Source organism: Eleutherodactylus coqui, chromosome 1 (assembly GCF_035609145.1).
Source record: "Eleutherodactylus coqui strain aEleCoq1 chromosome 1, aEleCoq1.hap1, whole genome shotgun sequence".
NCBI classification, from domain to species: domain Eukaryota; kingdom Metazoa; phylum Chordata; class Amphibia; order Anura; family Eleutherodactylidae; genus Eleutherodactylus; species Eleutherodactylus coqui.
Genome location: NC_089837.1, coordinates 184,964,622 through 184,985,530, shown reverse-complemented (window position 1 = coordinate 184,985,530; position 20,909 = coordinate 184,964,622). Strand labels below are relative to the sequence as shown.

The 20,909-nt window shown below is 45.3% G+C and overlaps 1 protein-coding gene across 1 annotated transcript in view; it reads right to left on the bottom strand.

Annotated features, from left to right (window-relative positions):
* Positions 1–20,040, bottom strand: part of LOC136628563 (CD109 antigen-like) — a 101,198-nt gene extending 81,158 nt beyond the window's left edge. Inside the window, exons 1-5 of the mRNA XM_066604566.1 lie at positions 19,870–20,040; positions 17,881–18,041; positions 17,570–17,598; positions 4,504–4,734; positions 4,085–4,210 (exon numbers count right to left, since the gene is read on the bottom strand). Of these exons, the coding sequence (XP_066460663.1) occupies positions 4,085–4,210; positions 4,504–4,734; positions 17,570–17,598; positions 17,881–18,041; positions 19,870–19,943 (621 nt within the window). The 5' untranslated portion in view covers positions 19,944–20,040. The remainder of the gene's footprint in view (positions 1–4,084; positions 4,211–4,503; positions 4,735–17,569; positions 17,599–17,880; positions 18,042–19,869) is intronic.
* Positions 20,041–20,909: the final 869 nt, after the last annotated feature.

Sequence of the window (20,909 nt, the reverse complement as noted above, 5' to 3'; positions counted from 1 at the left end):
GATGCTGTTATTTTTGAAGATGTGTTACTGAAAAATAGGGGAGCTAGATCTTCTTTTCCCTCAGTGCACTCTATGTAAGAGATATCATAGGAGATAGTATGTACTCTCTCTCTTGAGCAGAGCTCAAGGAAAACAGAAAAAAATATGGAGCCTGCATAGGGGAATTCTGGTAATAAATGTGAAGTCAGGTAGCGGTATGTTATATGGCGTAGCAGTGGCAGATGGTGGCAGAGGCTGCATTTTTTTCTAAACCAAAACTTTACTTAACAAAAGTTTACTTGTCACTCCATAGGAGAGCCTGTAGTTACTTAAATGCTACAGAACAATATCCAGAAATTTACACAGAGAAATATTTAAATAACCATCTTCATAATATATTCTCAGAGCTCCTTGGCAAGCCAACTGAACACACCATAGGTGCATAGTACATCTCCATAGCTCTTCTCTGGGTAACAAGGCACACTGACTTACTTGTAACTAACCGTCTTCATCATATTACTGCACATTATATTTCTGAAGGTCCCCAACATTACACAATCACCACGGCCTCAATGCCCCATAGGTCTGGCACAAAACACAGCTCATTACTACCGTCTACCATAAATCATTAACCAGCATGTAGCGTCATCGCCGAGTGCCTTGACGTCCCATCACAACATATTTTACACATAACATAAAGTGTACTATTGCAATTTTCTGAGTGCGACAGTCGTCAAATGTAATTTACATTTTCCGGCGTAACCTACCGATGTGTACACTACCACCACACCTCCTTGCAGGCAACACATGGCCTTACCCTTATCACACTAGACACCTGTATACTTAAATGCAGCACACCTGTTACACTGAACTTCATTATCCATAGCTCCAACCTCTCCCAGTCCATAGGAGCTGCATCCATAACACAGGACGCCCCACATCATAAATATCTTATCCAGTGACATCTCTCTCTCATTAATAAACTCATGGCTTGACCCCCACTTACCATATGCCCCCAACTGTACAGTGCTTCTTTCTACCATGTGCCTTACTGCGCCATTACAATCCTCACAAACATCAAATTTAATGCATTACATACATTAACAATACCACTAGCTTTGCAAGGCCTTGCTAGAAATCTAAACTATGGCACCATTATTTCACTGTGCTGACATTTCCATAGTCCTGGTGAGTCCCCACCCTGGCCAGGGACTTTACATTACAAAGTCTTGGGGAGAAATATACACTCAAGTCTCCTCAAAACAGTCTTGACAGTTGACTTCCGCTTCTCCAGATGCAGGACCATGATGCCATCATGCTTCGGCTTCCCATTATACAGCGCCAAGCTCTTTGGCACCAACACCACACTGTCAGTCACTGCAGAGTGGGAGACTCCCTATCCTTCCATGAGCTGCAGGGTCCTTCGCCCTAAAGTTTAAGCTCGTCCATCTTTGGCCACCAGGTCATCAGGGTTCTTTAGTCATCTCTCTCGCAGCAGTAACACCACTGCACTGCTGCTGCCCAGATCATGGTTTCTGCCATGTCACCGGTCCCAGTTATGTGACTTCTCTGCAGCACTCTCCCACAGCTCTCCTGCATCACTCTCAGGCTGCTACTGGGTTCCTTCTGATCGTGCGACACACACACTCTGTAGGCTCTCACATATCGTTGCTACTTGTTTTGCTGCGCTGACAAAGCTCCCAAGTCTTTTATATGGTACCTGCTGTCCATAGAAGGTTCAAGCAGACTCTGAAAAGGGCAGGTCTTAGTGCCACAATGTCAAGGAGGGGATAGAGCTACAGTCCAGGGCTTACTTTTATACTATCTGTGTGCCCTTGCCCTTCTCCAAGATAACAATCCCTGTAAACTCATGTGAACGGGCAGGGCCATAGGTCCTTCAGCTACTCACTGTATTATAGCTGCGCTCCATCAAATCATGTTACCTCCCTCTAAATGTCCTGACAGGGCCATAAAACAAGGTACACCAGTAATACATCCTTACACATGTACAAAGGAGTATTTAACCCCTTACATTCCCCTCTTAAAAATGCAACACACAAATCATACTGTACAATGGCCTATGTAATGGCACATATAGCATCATTTCTCATACGAACACACAACAACGTGAGGGCTATCCTGAAACAACAGCTATACTTTATAAGCTACAGCAGACCATTCATCTATTTTCCAGTTATACTCCAATCCCAGCAGCCATAACGCTGTGCTCTTCAGTTTCTTCTCTCAATATACAACTTTTCACTTTACCGTAAGAGCAGTGGGACTGTGAACTCTCCGCTAGAGAAAGTTGCGCTGGTTAATCCATAGTTACATAAAACACGTCCATCAATTTCAACTTTTCTCAGATCAATTACACATCATGCAACGCAAAATAAGACTTTTTTGTTTCTTTTTTGATACACCCTAAAATCCTATTTACTTTTGCAGCTGATGCTTGGCACTGTGAGATGATTCTTAGCTTCCTTATACCCAGAATACTCAAGTTCTTCTCTTGTTCTGTAATCATTGAAACATTTAAAATGGGTCTGGATGCCTTTCTTGAAATTTATAATACAAGTTACTTCTACTAAATTATTGGACGTGGGTTGACGATCCAGGGATTCTTTCTGATTGCCATAATAACCCCTGCTTCATGGATTTTTTTTGTCTTCCTCTAGATCAGGCGTGGTAAACTCATTTTTACTGAGGGCCACATCAGCAGTATGGTTGCCTTCAAAGAGCCGTTTGTAATTGTAAGACTTTAAAAGAATATATAAAAAGGGAAAGGGGTGAACAGATGGACCCAAGCAAGGCTCTAGTCCAGAAAAATTGGGGCACAAGTCCCCCAATACAGACCTTTAACTCTAAACCACCAGGTAGTCAGAGAAAAGAAAAATTATTTAAGTTAGCTGAACTTAATGAAAGATTCCTAAAGAATTCCTTAGGGCAGAGCCCTTATTCACTGGGTTAAGCAGCAGTATTACACAACATCTGAACCATGCAGCAGGCTCACGGGATATGGACAGGCAGGCTGGAACAGACTGTCCTCTGCAGGATGGTAGTGAGGACCAGCCAAGATCTAGAAGCTGACACACCTCCTGAGCCACAGCAAGCAGCACTGTACTGCAGGATAGGCTCAGTGGGAGAAGCAGACAGGGCATGCACACCAGAGGCTGCAGTAAGAGTCACAGCGCTCGGTCCACATGCGCCCGACGTTGCAATGTACAACTTAGATGGCGACTATGATTTCAGTACCCAGTGGCAGGCCACAAATGAGTCTGCAGTATGCCAAAGAGTGTTTCCAGGACATCTCAGGACCCTCCGATCTAAAAGAGGCTTTTCTGTGTTTAGACCAATGATGCGGTGGGCTAGATTCGGCCCGTGGGCTTTAAGTTTGACACTTGTGCTGTGGATCAACAGTGCAGGAGGATAGGCTGAACTAGAAGTATTTATGTATTTTTTTCAACATCATTATGCTACAATGGGAAACAATTTTAATGAATTTAAAGTGCAAAACTGCAATATATGTAGTAAAAACATAAGCGACCTTTCTAGAGATGAGCGAGCGTACTCGCTAAGGCAAACTACTTGGGCGAGTAGTGTCTTATGCGAGTACCTGCCCGCTCATCTCTAAAGATCTCTCTCTCACTCTCTCCCCCCCACTCCCCCCTGCTCACTCTTGCAACTCACCGCTCTCCCCCGCCGGCACCCAAATCTTTTGAGACAAGCAGGCAGGTACTCGCATAAGGCACTACTCGCTGCCTTAGGTTTGCCTTAGTTTGCCTTAGTGAGTACGCTCACTCATCTCTAGAGCTTTCACAATGGACAATTGGTCACACGATGTACCTCAAGCCACAGCAAATTCTGAACAAAAATCCACAAGCTACCTGTGGATTTTAATGCAGAAATGAAAGTAGTTTAAAATCTGCCTGCAATTCCCTATCAAAATCCACAGTTAGACCTGCAGATTTTGGTGTGGAATTCCACAGCTGTGGATTTGAGTCCTGCAGCGCACTTTTTTCTTGCAAAAGCTCCCAAGGCTAACATGCACTATTATATATGGTTTAAGATACATTTATTGCAATTTGTAAAATAAACTACTTACATTGCATGTTGCTTCTATGTTCCAAACACCCAGCATGGGGTTATCGGACAGTGAAAAATCAGTTGAAACAACGCCTAGGTCTGATTTCATGCTCAACCTCTGCTGGACAATGTTATACCCAGGATCCTGTAATTACAGAATGAATAATGTGTACAAAATTATTTTAGAGATTTTATTTTGACCATAAGGCCGAATGCCCACGGCCGGGTCAGATTCCGACTGCAAAATCTCGTGACGGAATCAGACCCGGTGCCCAGCCAGAGACACATATTCACCTGTCCGGATCCGCCGCGAGTGTCTCGACTAGCGCATGCACAGTGCAGGGCATTTTCACTGCTATGTACTATAAATATAGACACGTGGCAAAACATCACCCACATCTATAAGATGGTGAACTAAAGAATACAATATGGACATACCTTAATCACAAGGTCCACGTTTCCTTTATATGGCTTCAAATCAGGATTTACTGAGATGATCCTGATTTTGACATTTTCTCCAGCCTTGTACAAAGGTTTGTCAGTCTGAATCAGCACAGAAATGTTCTTCACTTCAACAGAGATCTGTATTTTGTCAGAGAAAATCAATCTGTTCTGAGCCGATCCATTCACAGCCAGCGTAAAGGAATTGTCAGGCAAATTTTGTGGGACCTTCATAGAAAAGAAAAGGATCTTCTGCATCTTAACAAGTGGGAAACAATCAAGTAATTGTCATTGGTTTCTTCTGCTACCACAACCCTAACTGACAGTCTCATCTCATTACCAGTCATCAAGGGGACTCTATTTACTTAGCCTGTTCTTCCTTTAGACCAACTTTATACATTATTATTAATAGTTCAGTAGACTTTATATCTTAGTTTAAAAATATGCATTGGAAGCCATGTTATTCTTAAAAGTCATGTATACCTTTGGACTCATTTTTGTTTGCCTTTAATCAGTGTTTTTAGAAATGAAGACTTTTTGTACTTGGTTTTATTTAAGCGTTCTGATTGTTTGATTCTATGCTTGTGTTGTTTTCCAAGGCACTGCAGACCAGAGGACTGAGATCTTAGCAAATTCTGTCAGTCAAAGTAAACTGACAGACTTCTCCCATAGCCTGATCCCTTCTTGTGAACATGCATGCACTGCTTTTCCACTGAAGTATTACATAGGGCTGTATGACAGGGCTAGGAGATGGTGGTGGGGTTCAGGAGGACAGAGAGCAGAGAAAGCTACTATTACAGAGGGCTGTAATTCACTCCAGGTGAACTTTCTGCTCTTATCAAAAGTGAGGGGGAATGACTAGCAGCTATTTAGAAAGATAAAAGGAGAGATAAATGTGAAGTATTGAGTGGGTGTATTTATGTGAAACAGCCTCTGAAAGAGGAAAGGGGAGAGGGAGCTGAGCTTGTGCACATTCATAAGAGGGAACAGCTGATCTGTGCTAAGAATGCCCCTGAGCCAGAAACTTGAATGCAGGAAAGACTGCAAACTGAAATGCATAAGAAGGAAAACTCAATGCAAAAAAAAGATAAGTGCATCATTTTTGTTCTGCAGGGACTTAGCAAGGTATGTCCACAAGAGAGAAACATCCCTTCCCCAGGGACTTAGTAGTCTGAAGCATTCCCCATGAACCTCGATCAGTGCTGGCACTGCATCCATCTTTCCCTGTAGGTTCCGTGCCTGAAAGCAGGGTGTGCATACTGACATTTTTATTGTGAACCAGAGGGTTATTTTAACTAAATAAGAATAAATAAGGCTCTCTTCCTACACTTGTAAAATAGCCAGATGTAAAGGGGTTGCCTATTCTGTTAAAAATCTGGGACAAAGTTTTAGTGGGTTTTATACAACTAAATTACCAATTAATTTATTTTGAGTACAGCCTCCAGGGTCACGTGACCCAAAGAATTCAGCACTCAATGATTGGCAAGATGTCCCATCTGCCGATCATTTGCTCTCCTTCCCAGATCACCCAGCCCCTTAAGTCAAACATGATAGTGGAACATGTACATAAACAACCTCTGCTTTGTATAGCAGAGTATTGTGGAAATTAACAGGAAGCTGTCATATTCTGTTCAAAAGGCAGTGGCAAACTGAGGGCATATTTGGGATTTCAGCTGCAGTTCAGTAGCGGTGAGTGATTCCAGCGACCTGATTGGTTGTTGGGGACACACCCCCCTTTGGAGATGTGCACGAGTGTCCGGCCCGTTAAATAAGCAGCAGCAGGGCCGTAGGAGGGTCGGCAACTAAGCCCAAGCCTAAACCCTAACTCTAAACCCTAACCCTAAACCTAACCCTAAACCTAACCCTAAACCCAAACCCTAAACCCAAACCCTATCCCTAAACCTAACCCTAAACCTAACCCTAAACCCTAACCCTAAACCTAACCCTAAACCTAACCCTAAACTCAAACCTAACGCTAAACTCTAACCCCCCGCTGGTCTCGTGAAGTAGCACTCGTGCACATCTCCAAAGGGGGGTGTGTCCCCAACAACCAATCAGGTCGCTGGAATCGCTCACCGCTACTGAACTGCGGCTGAAATACCAAATATGCAAACTGAGGAGGAGAGTACATTATCAGCCGACAGGAAGTCTTGCCGCAGACATTAAATGCCACACTCTTTGGGTTGCATGACCCTATGGTACAATGAAAGTCAGAGGCCACAGTCAAAATAAAGTGCAATTGCTGACACAGGCTGTGCTCAGCTTTGGAGGTTCCACTCTGAGCATTCATTTTTGATTTCCATGAAAATCCCAGCTGAAACAGTGCAGCACACTGGGATATTTCATCCACGAAAATGCTGGGTATCCAGACAGAAACTGATTGGACCTTATGATAGTAAATGGGGTCCATTCAGCACCATTTGGTTCCATCATAATACAGATCTGTTCAGCCTGAGGATTCCATTTTTCTGCTCCCATAACAGAGCAGAAAAACTGAGTCCACAGAGCTGTTGGTTAGGGGCTGTGGATCTGTCAGCTAAAATATGCTGTCCAAACTGCAGACATGTTATAGAGCCGGAGGAGCTGAGCAAATTGATATATAGTTTTATGGGGAAAGATTCAGTAGAACTTGTATTTTATTCATTTACATCTTTGCACATTCTGAGCTGAACAGTCCAATGGGCGGAGCTATCAGTGATGGGTAGTTATATTTCTAGGACTGTTCAGCTCAGAATATGCAGAGGTTTTAATGAATAAAGCACAAGTTCTACTGTATCTTTTCCCATAAAATTAAATTTGAATCTGCTCAGCTCCTTCTACTCTATTACATGATGCCTGCAGTTTGCATGTTCCAGCTGACAGATTTCCTTTAATAACTTGTAGAACTTTTACAATTCTTGCTTGAACTGGTCAAACAACTGTAACCTTTAAAATGTTGAGATTAGTAAGGGGAGTGAAAAATAGAGCTTTGGTTTCTACCAATTTATTTACCAAATAACAGTTGCTTTTTAAAAAATATTGTCCTTTTATTTTATAGAAAAAGTAAAAACTACGTTTTTTTTAAAGTTCTTTTTTTTAACAAGGGAAAATAAAAACTCTAAAATAGAAATAGCATTAGCACTGGCTAATCAAAGCAGTGTGTAGTATCTAAGACTTATGATGCATACTAATGTACAGTGTGCATAGGGTAGTCAGAAGAGAAGTGGGCCAGCCTTCTTAGTTTGTCCAGGACCGGAGAGTCACTATAAAGGGAACCTGTCATCAACTATTAGCTCCATGAACTAAGTTATGTTGCTTATAATTTGAATGACGGGAAGTACAAGAAACATTGTCTCATGCTCACCCAGACCCCAATTCCAGCAGTATTCCCTGGCAAAGTTAGTGCACATGGCAGATTGACTCATTTCAGAAGGCTGTGCACACTACCTCTGATGGAGATGAATGGAAATGTGAACACACAGCCTTCTGAAAAGAGTCAAGCTGCTATGAACACTCTGACTTGGCTGGAGGGGACACAGGAGGAACCGGGGATCTAAACTATAGGGCATCTAAACTATAAGGACCATTACTTAGTTGATGGAGCTTATAGTTAATAACAGGTTCCCTTTAAACCTTCAAGCTAAGTATATAGCCTTAGAAATTATTGATTAACATAGTATGTAAGGCCGAAGAAAGACACATGTCCACTAGAGATGAGCGAACGCGTTCGTCCGAGCTTGATATTCGTGCGAATATTAGGGTGTTCGGGATGTTCGTTATTCGTAACGAACACCATGCGGTGTTCTGGTTACTTTCACTTCCTTCCCTGAGACGTTAGCGCGCTTTTCTGGCCAATTGAAAGACAGGGAAGGCATTACAACTTCCCCCTGCAACGTTTAAGCCCTATACCACCCCCCTGCTGTGAGTGGCTGGCGAGATCAGGTGTTCGCCTAATATAAAAGTCGGCCCCTCCCGCGGCTCGCCTCAGATGCGGTGTGAGTTAGATGAGGGACAGTGCTGTTTATACCGGAGCTGCTGTAGGGAAAGAATTGGTAGTTAGTGTAGGCTTCAAGACCCCCCAAAGGTCCTTATTAGGGCCACTGATAGCTGTGTGTTGGCTGCTGTTAGCAGTGGCATTTTTTTTTTTCTCAAAATCGGCTCTGCAGAGCGTTGCACCTGGCATTAGGGACAGAAGTGCTGCATAGGCAGGGAGAGTGTTAGGAGTGAGTGTAGCCTTCAAGAACCTCAACGGTCCTTTCTAGGGCCATATTTATCCGTGTGCAGTACTGTCCAGGCTGCTGTTAGCTGTGCTGCATTTTTTTGGGGCTTCTCAAAATCGCCTCTGCAGAGCATTCCACCCTCCATTGATACTGCAGGGAAAGAATTGTATAGGCAGGGCCACAACACAGTTATTATTCATAGAATATACGCAGTGCTGCCTTTTGGTGGGAAAAAACTGAAAACAAATCTATTTGTCCAGCCTCTGTCCGTCCTAACGCCTGTGGACACGTGTGAGCTGCGTGAAAAACATTGCTAAATCATACGCACCCAGCTACGCTTTACTGCTGGCTTCGCCATTTGCTTTCCTTAATTGGGAAAAAAAATACCTGCTCTGCCAGAGTTATAATAACTCTGCTACCCTCACGTTCTGTGACACATAAGCAGGGACACAGCACAGTTATTACACTTCTCATGTTCATTGAATATACGCAGTGCTGCCTTTTGGTGGGAAAAAACTGAAAACAAATCTATTTGTCCAGCCTCTGTCCGTCCTAACGCCTGTGGACACGTGTGAGCTGCGTGAAAAACATTGCTAAATCATACGCACCCAGCTACGCTTTACTGCTGGCTTCGCCATTTGCTTTCCTTAATTGGGAAAAAAAATACCTGCTCTGCCAGAGTTATAATAACTCTGCTACCCTCACGTTCTGTGACACATTAGCAGGGACACAGCACAGTTATTAAACTTAGATTATTCATTCACTAGAGGCAGTGGGGCCTTTCGTTTTCCCAAAAGGGCAAAAATTATATTTGGCCTGCAGTCTTGCGCCAATTTATTTCCTGCCTGTTAAATCAAATCACTGGTAATACAGCATGCTGAGGGGTAGGGGCAGGCCTAGAGGACGTGGACGCAGCCGAGGACGCGGAGGGCCAAGTCAGGGTGTGGGCACAGCCCGAGCTCCTGATCCCGGTGTGTCGCAGCCGACTGCTGCGCGATTAGGAGAGAGGCACGTTTCTGGCGTCCCCACATTCATCGCCCAATTAATGGGTCCACGCGGGAGACGGTTATTAGAAAATGAGCAGTGTGAGCAGGTCCTGTCCTGGACGGCAGAAAGTGCTTCGAGCAACCTATCGTCAACACGCAGTTCTGCGCCGTCCACTGCTGCAAATCCGAATCCTCTGTCTGCTGCTCCTCCTTCCTCCCAGCCTCCTCACTCCACTACAATGACACCTGCTCAGGAGCGGGAACACTCCCAGGAACTGTTCTCGGGCCCCTGCTTAGATTGGGCAGCAGCGGTTCCTCTCCCACCAGAGGAGTTTATCGTCACTGATGCCCAACCATTCGAAAGTTCCCGGGGTCCGAGGGAAGAGGCTGGGGACTTCCGCCAACTGTCTCAACAACTTTCTGTGGGTGAGGAGGATGATGACGATCAGACACAGTTGTCTTGCAGTGAGGTAGTAGTAAGGGCAGTAAGTCCGAGGGAGCAGCGCACAGAGGATTCGGAGGAAGAGCAGCAGGACGATGAGGTGACTGACCCCACCTGGTGTGCAACGCTTACTCAGGAGGACAGGTCTTCAGAGGGGGAGTCAAGGGCATCAGCAGGGCAGGTTGCAAGAGGCAGTGCGGTGTCCAGGGGTAGAGGCAGGGCCAGACCGAATAATCCACCAAGTGTTTCCCAAAGCGCCCCCTCGCGCCATGCCACCCTGCAGAGGCCGAGGTGCTCTAAGGTCTGGCAGTTTTTCACAGAGACGCCTGACGACCGACGAACAGTGGTGTGCAACCTTTGTTGCGCAAAGCTCAGCCGGGGAGCCAACACCAACAGCCTCACCACCACCACCATGCGCAGACATATGATGGCCAAGCACCCCACAAGGTGGGACGAAGGCCGTTCAGCGCCTCCGGTTTGCACCCCTGCCTCTCCCCCTGTGCCCCAACCTGCCACTGAGATGCAACCCCCCTCTCAGGACACAGGCACTACCGCCTCATGGCCTGCACCCACACCCTCATCTCCGCTGTCCTCGGCCCCATCCAGCAGTGTAGTTCAGCGCACCGTTCAGCCGTCGCTTGCGCAAGTGTTCGAGCGCAAGCGCAAGTACGCCGCCACGCACCCGCACGCTCAAACGTTAACCGTCCGCATAGCAAAATTCATCAGCCTTGAGATGCTGCCGTATAGGGTTGTGGAAACTGAGTCCTTCAAAAGTATCATGGAGGCGGCGGCCCCGCGCTACTCAGTTCCCAGTCGCCACTACTTTTCCCGATGTGCCGTCCCAGCCCTGCACGACCACGTCTCCCGCAACATTGTGCGCGCCCTCACCAACGCGGTTACTGCCACGGTCCACTTAACTACGGACACGTGGACAAGCACAGGCGGGCAGGGCCACTACATCTCCCTGACGGCACATTGGGTGAATTTAGTGGAGGCTGGGACAGAGTCAGAGCCTGGGACCGCTCACGTCCTACCCACCCCCAGAATTGCGGGCCCCAGCTCGGTGGTGGTATCTGCGGAGGTGTATGCTTCCTCCACTAAAGCACCCTCCTCCTCCTCCTCCTCCTCCTCTGTCTCGCAATCAAGATGTGTTAGCAGCAGCATGTCGCCAGCAGTCGGTGTCGCGCGGTGTGGCAGCACAGCGGTGGGCAAGCGTCAGCAGGCCGTGCTGAAACTACTCAGCTTAGGCGATAAGAGGCACACGGCCCACGAACTGCTGCAGGGTCTGACACAGCAGACCGACCGCTGGCTTGCGCCGCTGAGCCTCCAACCGGGCATGGTCGTGTGTGACAACGGCCGTAACCTGGTGGCGGCTCTGCAGCTCGGCAGCCTCACGCACGTGCCATGCCTGGCCCACGTCTTTAATTTGGTGGTTCAGCGCTTTCTGAAAAGCTACCCACGCTTGTCAGACCTGCTCGTAAAGGCGCGCCGGCTCTGCGCACATTTTCGCAAGTCCCACACGGACGCTGCCACCCTGCGCACCCTGCAACATCACTTTAAGCTGCCAGTGCACCGACTGCTGTGCGACGTGCCCACACGGTGGAACTCTACGCTCCACATGTTGGCCAGGCTCTATGAACAACGTAGAGCTATAGTCGAATACCAACTCCAACATGGGCGGCGCAGTGGGAGTCAGCCTCCTCAATTCCTTTCAGAAGAGTGGGCCTGGTTGGCAGACATCTGCCATGTCCTTGGTAATTTTGAGGAGTCTACCCAGGTGGTGAGCGGCGATGCTACAATCATTAGCGTCACCATTCCTCTGCTATGCATCTTGAGAAATTCCCTGCAAACCATAAAGGCAGCTGCTTTGCGCTCGGAAACGGGGGCGGGGGAAGACAGTATGCCGCTGGATAGTCAGGGCACCCTCCTGTCTATTTCTCAGCGCGTACAGGAGGAGGAGGAGGAGCATGAGGAGGATGAGGAGGAGGGGGAAGAGACAGCTTGGGCCGCTGCTGACGGTACACCGGCTGATTGCCTGTCATCCTTTCAGCGTGTATGGCCTGAGGAGGAGGAGGAGGAGGATCCTGAAAGTGATCTTCCTAGTGAAGACAGCCATGTGTTGCGTACAGGTACCCTGGCACACATGGCTGACTTCATGTTAGGATGCCTTTCTCGTGACCCTCGCGTTGCACGCATTCTGGCCACTACGGATTACTGGGTGTACACACTGCTCGATCCACGGTATAAGGAGAACCTGCCCACTCTGATTCCCGAAGAGGAAAGGGGTTCGAGAGTGTTGCTATACCACAGGACCCTTGCGGACAAGCTGATGGTAAAATTCCCAGCCGACAGCGCTAGTGGCAGAAGGCGCAGTGCCGAGGGCAAGGTAGCAGGGGATGTGCGTAGATCGAGCAGCATGTACATCCCAGGCAGTGCAACAGTCTTTAAGGGCCTGGCCAGCTTTATGGCTCCCCACCAAGACTGTGTCACCGCTCCCCAGTCACGGCTGAGTCGGCGGGAGCACTGTAAAAGGATGGTGAGGGAGTACGTAGCGGATCGCACGACCATCCTTGGTGACGCCTCTGCCCCCTACAACTACTGGGTGTCGAAGCTGGACATGTGGCCTGAACTAGCGCTGTATGCCCTGGAGGTGCTTGCTTGTCCTGCGGCTAGCGTGTTGTCGGAGAGGGTGTTTAGTGCGGCTGGGGGAATCATCACAGATAAGCGTAGCCGCTTGTCAACCGACAGTGCCGACAGGCTAACACTCATCAAGATGAACAAAGGCTGGATTTCCCCAGACTTCTGTTCTCCACCAGCGGACAGCAGCGATACGTAAGCAATACGTAGGCTGCACCCGCGGATGGAAGCTACGTTCTCTCTCACCATCCAAAACGGGGACATTTCTGCTTCATCAATCTGTGTCTAATATTCCTCCTCCTCCTCCTCCTGCTCCTCCTCCTGAAACCTCACGTAATCACGCTGAACGGGCAATTTTTCTTAGGGCCACAAGGCTCACTCAAATAATTTTTCAGAACAATTTTTATAAGTTTCAATGCGCTTAAAAGCATTGGAACTTTAACTTGAACCAATTTTTCGTTACACTGGGCTGCCTCCAGGCCTAGTTACCACTTAAGCCACATTAACCAAAGCGATTAATGGGTTTCACCTGCCCTCTTGGCTGGCCATGGCCAATTTTTGGGATGTACATTAGTACTGTTGATACAGCAATTTTTGTGGGCCCTCGCCTACAGTGTAATCAAATTAATTTTTAGCCCACCTGCATTACAGCTGACGTTACCTCAGCTGTGTTGGGCAATGCAATGGGATATTTTTATGTACCGCCGGTGGGTTCCAGGGAGCCACCCATGCTGTAGGTGCACACTGAGTTTTTAATACATCTGTACACTTCTAAAGAACCCGTCTGACTGGGGCATGCAGTGTGGGCCGAAGCCCACCTGTATTACGCACGACATTACTACCTCAGCTGTGTTGGGCAATGCAATGGGATATTTCTATGTACCGCCGGTGGCTTCCTGGCACCCACCCAGGCAGTGGGTCCACAGGGAGTTTAACCTACATGTGTCCACTTGTAAAGAACCCCAGTCTGACTGGGGCATGCAGTGTGGGCCGATGCCCACCTGCATTAAGCACGACATTACTACCTCAGCTGTGTTGGGCAATGCAATGGGATATTTCTATGTACCGCCGGTGGCTTCCTGGCACCCACCCAGGCAGTGGGTCCACAGGGAGTTTAACCTACATGTGTCCACTTGTAAAGAACCCCAGTCTGACTGGGGCATGCAGTGTGGGCCGAAGCCCACCTGCATTAAGCACGACATTACTACCTCAGCTGTGTTGGGCAATGCAATGGGATATTTTTGTGTACCGCCGGTGGGTTCCAGGGAGCCACCCATGCTGTAGGTGCACACTGAGTTTTTAATACATCTGTACACTTCTAAAGAACCCGTCTGACTGGGGCATGCAGTGTGGGCCGAAGCCCACCTGTATTACGCACGACATTACTACCTCAGCTGTGTTGGGCAATGCAATGGGATATTTCTATGTACCGCCGGTGGCTTCCTGGCACCCACCCAGGCAGTGGGTCCACAGGGAGTTTAACCTACATGTGTCCACTTGTAAAGAACCCCAGTCTGACTGGGGCATGCAGTGTGGGCCGAAGCCCACCTGCATTAAGCACGACATTACTACCTCAGCTGTGTTGGGCAATGCAATGGGATATTTCTATGTACCGCCGGTGGCTTCCTGGCACCCACCCAGGCAGTGGGTCCACAGGGAGTTTAACCTACATGTGTCCACTTGTAAAGAACCCCAGTCTGACTGGGGCATGCAGTGTGGGCCGAAGCCCACCTGCATTAAGCACGACATTACTACCTCAGCTGTGTTGGGCAATGCAATGGGATATTTCTATGTACCGCCGGTGGCTTCCTGGCACCCACCCAGGCAGTGGGTCCACAGGGAGTTTAACCTACATGTGTCCACTTGTAAAGAACCCCAGTCTGACTGGGGCATGCAGTGTGGGCCGAAGCCCACCTGCATTAAGCACGACATTACTACCTCAGCTGTGTTGGGCAATGCAATGGGATATTTCTATGTACCGCCGGTGGGTTCCGGGGAGCCACCCATGCTGTGGGTCGACAGGGACTTCACAATAGGGAGTTGTACCTGCCTGTGTCTATGAATTAAAAAGCCCGGTCTGACTGGGGCATGCAGACACCTTGACAGAATGAATAGTGTGTGGCACATAGGTTCCCCATTGCTATGCCCACGTGTGCAGCTCCTGATGGAGGTGGCACAGGATTCTATTTCTCATTGCTTCTGTACAGCATTGTGGGCTATCGCTCCGCCACTTTTAAAGAGGGTCGCTGCCTAGCCGTGCCAACCTCTGCAGTGTGTGCCTGCGGTCCCTCGTCATGGCAGACGCAATTCTAAATAGACATGAGCGTGGTGTGGCATGAGGGCAGCTGAAGGCTGCCCAGGGACACTTTGGTGTGCGCTGTGGGGGGGGGAGGGGGGGCGGTTGGGCAGCATGTAACCCAGGAGAAGTGTCAGTGGAGTGTCATGCAGGCAGTGATTGTGCTTTGTTGGAGGTAGTGTGGTGCTTAGCAAAGGTATGCCATGCTAATGAGGGCTTTTCAGAAGTAAAAGTTGTTGGGAGGGGGGGGGGCCCACTCTTGCCGGTATTGTGGCTTAATAGTGGGACCTGTGAACTTGAGATGCAGCCCAACACGTAGCCCCTCGCCTGCCCTATCCGTCACTGTGACATTCCCATCACTTTCTTGAATTGCCCAGATTTTCACAAACGAAAACCTTAGCGAGCATCGGCGAAATACAAAAATGTTCTGGTCGCCCATTGACTTCAATGGGGTTCGTTGTTCGAAACGAACCCTCGAGCATCACGGGAAGTTCGTTCCGAATAACGAACACCCGAACATTTTGGTGTTCGCTCATCTCTAATGTCCACCTAGTTCAGCCTATTACCCCCAATATTCATTCAGAGAAAGGCAAAAAACCCAATGAGCCATGAGACCTTGGAGATGAGTGACCTTACAACTTCTTTCAAAGTCACTCTGGAAAAGTTTGCCAAAACATGGCATTATTGGTTGGAGTTGTAAAACTAGGAGGAATACAAGAATCTTTATGGTCAGTAAGTTCTGTAGATTCCCTCCCCAGGTTCTAGTATGGGGGCCTAAACCCCTTGCTCCCACACCCTTCACCCCTTCTCCAACAAAGTATAGGGGATTGTTTTTTATTCTTAGTTTTTTGTTTGTCTTTCTTTACATCATTCTGTGTCTACCACCCCTTCGCTTACAACCATCCTCGTATCCGCCTTTCCTCCATTATAATCTACCCCTTCCCCTCCTAGCGGCTGAGAGATAGCAAGCAACTCCCTTTTTAACCCCTTAGGGACATGGCCTATTTTGGGCTTAAGGACGCAACGATTTTTGTCGGATTTTCTTCTCCATTTTTCATAAGTCATAACTTTTTTATTTTTCGTCGATGTCGTATAAGGGCTTGTTTTTTGCGTGGCGAACTGTAATTTTTATCGGTGCCACTTTTGGGTACATAAACTATATTGTAAAACTTTTATTATTTTTTTTATGATAGCAGGGAGAGAAAACGCATCAATTCTGCCATATATATATTTTTTTAACAGCGTTAATCAGGCAGCATAATTGACACAATCCATTTTTTCTGCAGGTTGGTACGGTTACAACGATACCAAAATTCTTACATTTTTTTTTAGGTTTTTCCACTTTTCTGCAATAAAACCCCTTTTTTGGAAATCTTTTATTTTCTAAAAGGCTGCATTCAAAGTCCGGTAACCTTTTAATTTTTTTATGTACAGAGCTCTATGAGGGCTTATTATTTGCGAGACGAGCTGTAGTTTTTATTGGTACCATTTTGGGGTACACATGGCTTTTTTGATCACTTTTATTGCAATTTTAGGGAGGCAAAATGCTAAAAATTAGCATTTTGCCTCAGTTTTTTAGCTTTTTTAACGCTTTTTTCCGTGCACAGTCAAAAGCATGTGCAACTTATTGTATGCATTGTTACGGATGCGACAATACCAAATATGTGGGGTTTTAAATTTTTTTACCTTTTTTATGCTAATATGAGAAAAAGCATAAAAAAGGTTTTTTTTAAACTTCTTTTTAACATTTTTCTTTTTTTTCATTTTTATTTTCTTTTTTTTTACACTATTTATGTCCCTCTGGGGCACTTACAGTATAGCACTGATGATCGCTGTGATAAGGCATGGCAGGGCTACTGCCCTGCCATGCCTTATCGCTTATACAGCGATCACAGGCTATGGCAATACAGAATGCCAGTGTCTGGCATCCTGTTGCCATGGCAACCAGCCGGGCTCTCTGTGCTCCCTCTGTAAACCCCTCCCATGCCGCGATCTACATAGATCGCGGCAGGGAAGGAGTTAACAGCGGGAGGCCGGATATGACTGACAGCTGGCTCCCGCTGCGGGATAGTGCGAGATCATAAGTGATCTTGCGCTATCCCCAGGACGTAAGTTTACGCCCTGTTGCTGGAAGTACCCCGCTGCCCTGGAACAGGAAGGGGTTAAGGGAATACTTAGGTTTAACACTAAATCAATTCAGTTCATTCTTTTTAGTGTTTACAATGACATGATCTGTATCCTGTCCCATTTTATGGCTGTTGCCAGGAAAAAGCCTATGAAAATGTGTAAACGTGTATTTTGTTGTTGCATTTGGACAATGTTAAATCGCAGTTCTATACTGAAAAACAAATAAATAAAGAGTTTGAAAAATAAAACCCCAATCAGATAGAAGCCAATTTTCCCCATTGAAAGGGAAAAAATTCCTTCCCAACTCCAATCTGGCAATCGGAATAATCCATGGATCAACAACCCTTCTGATAATGAATGGCATCCAAACACTTACTGCTGGGAGAGTCAGAATTCCAATTAAATCTGCAAAATAATAAAACATAGCTTTAGCCCAGCTAGGTAAATACATATACTGTATCGCAATGTGCTAAATGTAAAAAGCTACTGTATTGCAAAAATAGTTTTCTGTAAGCAAATGATTCAATGAAGACATGTAATTTTAAAAAAATCAACTAGTCGGAGATAAGATAAAGTTTGTCCCAAAAGGCAAAAGATAATTAATACTTATATAGCTAAATTACGTATAAGCATTTGAATTATTCCTTTTTTTATATAATTAAAAATAAAAATAAATCTTGCACTCACCATTTTGAAAGACCTTGCTTGCGCTCACTTTAATGTTGCCATTGTCAAAAATCTCTGCAGCTACAGTAATTTCTGAGAACATGTCACCGAACCAATGAACAGCCATAGAAATATTAGCACCGTAGATTGTAGTAGCAGGTGTTATAATGTAATATGATGGGCTGTAAGAAATATATACTAATGTCAGCTAATATATATTTATTAGATGAGTCTACTCACGATAATTTGATCGAGTGACTGGAACCCATATGAACATGTCGGAAATCTGGCTATAAGGGTTCATTTTGCTTCAAGGGAAATTAAGCATCCCATGACCTCTATTGAGATATATGAGAAGTCCATGTAATACATGTATAAACCAAGACCTCCAGAGTGATAGCTACTCTTTGTGGTGGCCATCTTTGGCTAATGGTAGGAGGTTCTCTTTCTAGGGTCCCTCCTCTACTAAAGCAACTCTCTTGACCAAGACAAATAAAGATGGCCAAACTGCTTCTCTGACTACTTGATGCACACTGTGCATAGCATGAATTGGTGGTCTAAGACACTACATGCTGATCTGACTAGTCAGTATTTCTCATGTGGGCAGCACTGGTTAATCAAAGCAGCATGTAGTGTCTTAGACTAATAATGCACACCAATGCACAGTGTGCATCCGGTCATCAGACCATCTGGTGCAGTCATCTTTGTTTTCCAGGAGCGGAGGGTCACTTTAACTTCATTTGAGAGCAAGTTGTCAAAAGAACACAACTGTTTAATTTTAAAAACAATTTGAAAACATAAAAAGGTTGGCTATTTTTTTACATCTCAAAGGAAACTTATGACAGGCAGTACCAGCCTGTTATTTCTAACTAAGATGCTATGGATGCAGCCAGTCTCATACAGAGAAGGGTGTTTGATATATACACAGGGCACGTCACTTAAACAGTAATTAAATGCCTCTATAAGGGTCGTGGATTTCCTATAAAAGGTTTCCCAAGTTTGGACAGCTGTTTTACAGGTAATATCAGATTAAACTTGGTATTTCTGGAACTTTTGTGATCAACAGTTTTTTGTTTTTTTTTAAAGAGGCTAAATGTAAATCTAGTAAATAAAGCATTAAAAAGAGAAATTGGAAACTAGATAGCTCAAGTATTAACTTGCAGGGAGTCTTAATTTCTGTCCATAAATGGTCAACAAACTTTTCAAATAACTTGTGTTTATGTGATAGCCAGTGTAATAACTAGTAAAAGCTCCATTCATTTTATTTACCTAAAATGACGTTTTTGTGCTGAAAAATCACTCTAAAGTGCTGGCCACTTGAGTTCTTCCATCCTTCTAATTTGCTGTCTATTGAGTGTTATCAAGTGATGCCTGTCTCTAGTAACAGAACTAGCAAGATGGATATCAGGAAGTGAAGGAGGGAGATGGAGGCAGGTGTGGAAAAATGCTGCAAATTTATTCTGCAGCTGGACAACAACCTCGAACATACAACCAACATCACTAAGAACTATCTTCAGTGTAAAGAAGAACAAGGAGTCTTGGAATTGATGATATGGTCCTACAGAGCCCTGATCTCAACATCACAGAGTCTTCCTGGGATTACATGAAGAGACAGAAGGATTTGAACAAACCTACAGCCACAGAAGATCTCCCATTAGTTCTTTAAGATATTTGGACTGCCAAGTTCCTTCAAATCTATGTACAAGAAAAATTGATGCTGCTTTGAAGACAAAGGGGGGGGGGGGTCACAACAAATATTGATTTCTTTTAAGCCTTACTTTTGTTCATTCACTTAGCATTTTGTTATTTGACAAAAAAAACTATTACCACTTCTATATTTGAAAGCATTCTTACTGTACAGAATTTTATCCACACCTGCCTAAAACTTTTTCATAGTACTATATATCTGTCCGGAGTGACAGAAGGTTTCATCGATTGTTTAAGCCAGTTATATTTTAAGCAAATGTGTTACTCCACAAACAAACTATCAAGGTATGTATGTACACTTACCTGCCAGTACAGGAGACCAGACACAGGAAAAAGAAGACAGCATGCCTTAGAACAGGAGGCCACAATATGTACATCCTGGCTTTTCCACCGATGACAAATGAATAGCTTCTAAAATGAGCTTGACTTCAGAATGACAGCACTTTTTACATCTTACCCTTGTAAGAAACACAGCCGTAGAGAATGACACTTATTACACACCTTGTAAACAAAGCAGCACAAAGACGCAGGGAAAATCCCTTGTCCCGCAGCCAATTAATCATCCCATTTCTTGTGAATACATTGCCTTACATTATCTCCTTCTGTTTCATTGTCTTTCGGTCCTCCTATCTACAATAGAATGTCACCCTTTGGGATGTAAAAAAAAGTGTTTCTTTAATGTTTTAAACTACTCATTTGTTTTTAGCTTTTGTGGCTTAGATGGCATTTCCACATGATACCAACATGGAAACCAATATCCAAATTTTGTCAGGTTATGGAGAAGTGGTGAAAAACTGGGAAATAATATAATTACATTTATCATAAGAATTAAGTGTTTGGGCTGTTGACCAGTATACTATGTTGTATCTGTGTCTTCCCTGTATTTCTCCATATACATATCACACGTTCAAGGGTTTCTTCACACACTATATTTTTAGTATTTAAAAAAACCAAATCAAAATGCATTTCAAGAATTTTTAATGGTGGTTTTTAAAACTGCTTTTGGTGTTTTATTTATTTTTATTTGTAAAATTATCTACCTGGGGTTTTCTGCAATTTTTCATGTCCTATAGAGAAGACTATGGGAAAAAGACCAGAAAAGAATGCCATACCCAGAGTATGCTGCGTTTTTTAAAAAGAAAGTTACATACCCCAAATATTCTACAAGGCTGAGTTAACCCTACTCTGGGCCCCTATGTCCCATTTTAGACCCACAAAGCATGTCCTAGTGACTGGCTGCTAACAGATGCTAAACTGCTAATCCCAAAACAATGGCGCTCCAAGACTGTTCCTACTATTCAACAATGGTTCGGAAAAAATTGATTTGAGGCGCTCATGGCATG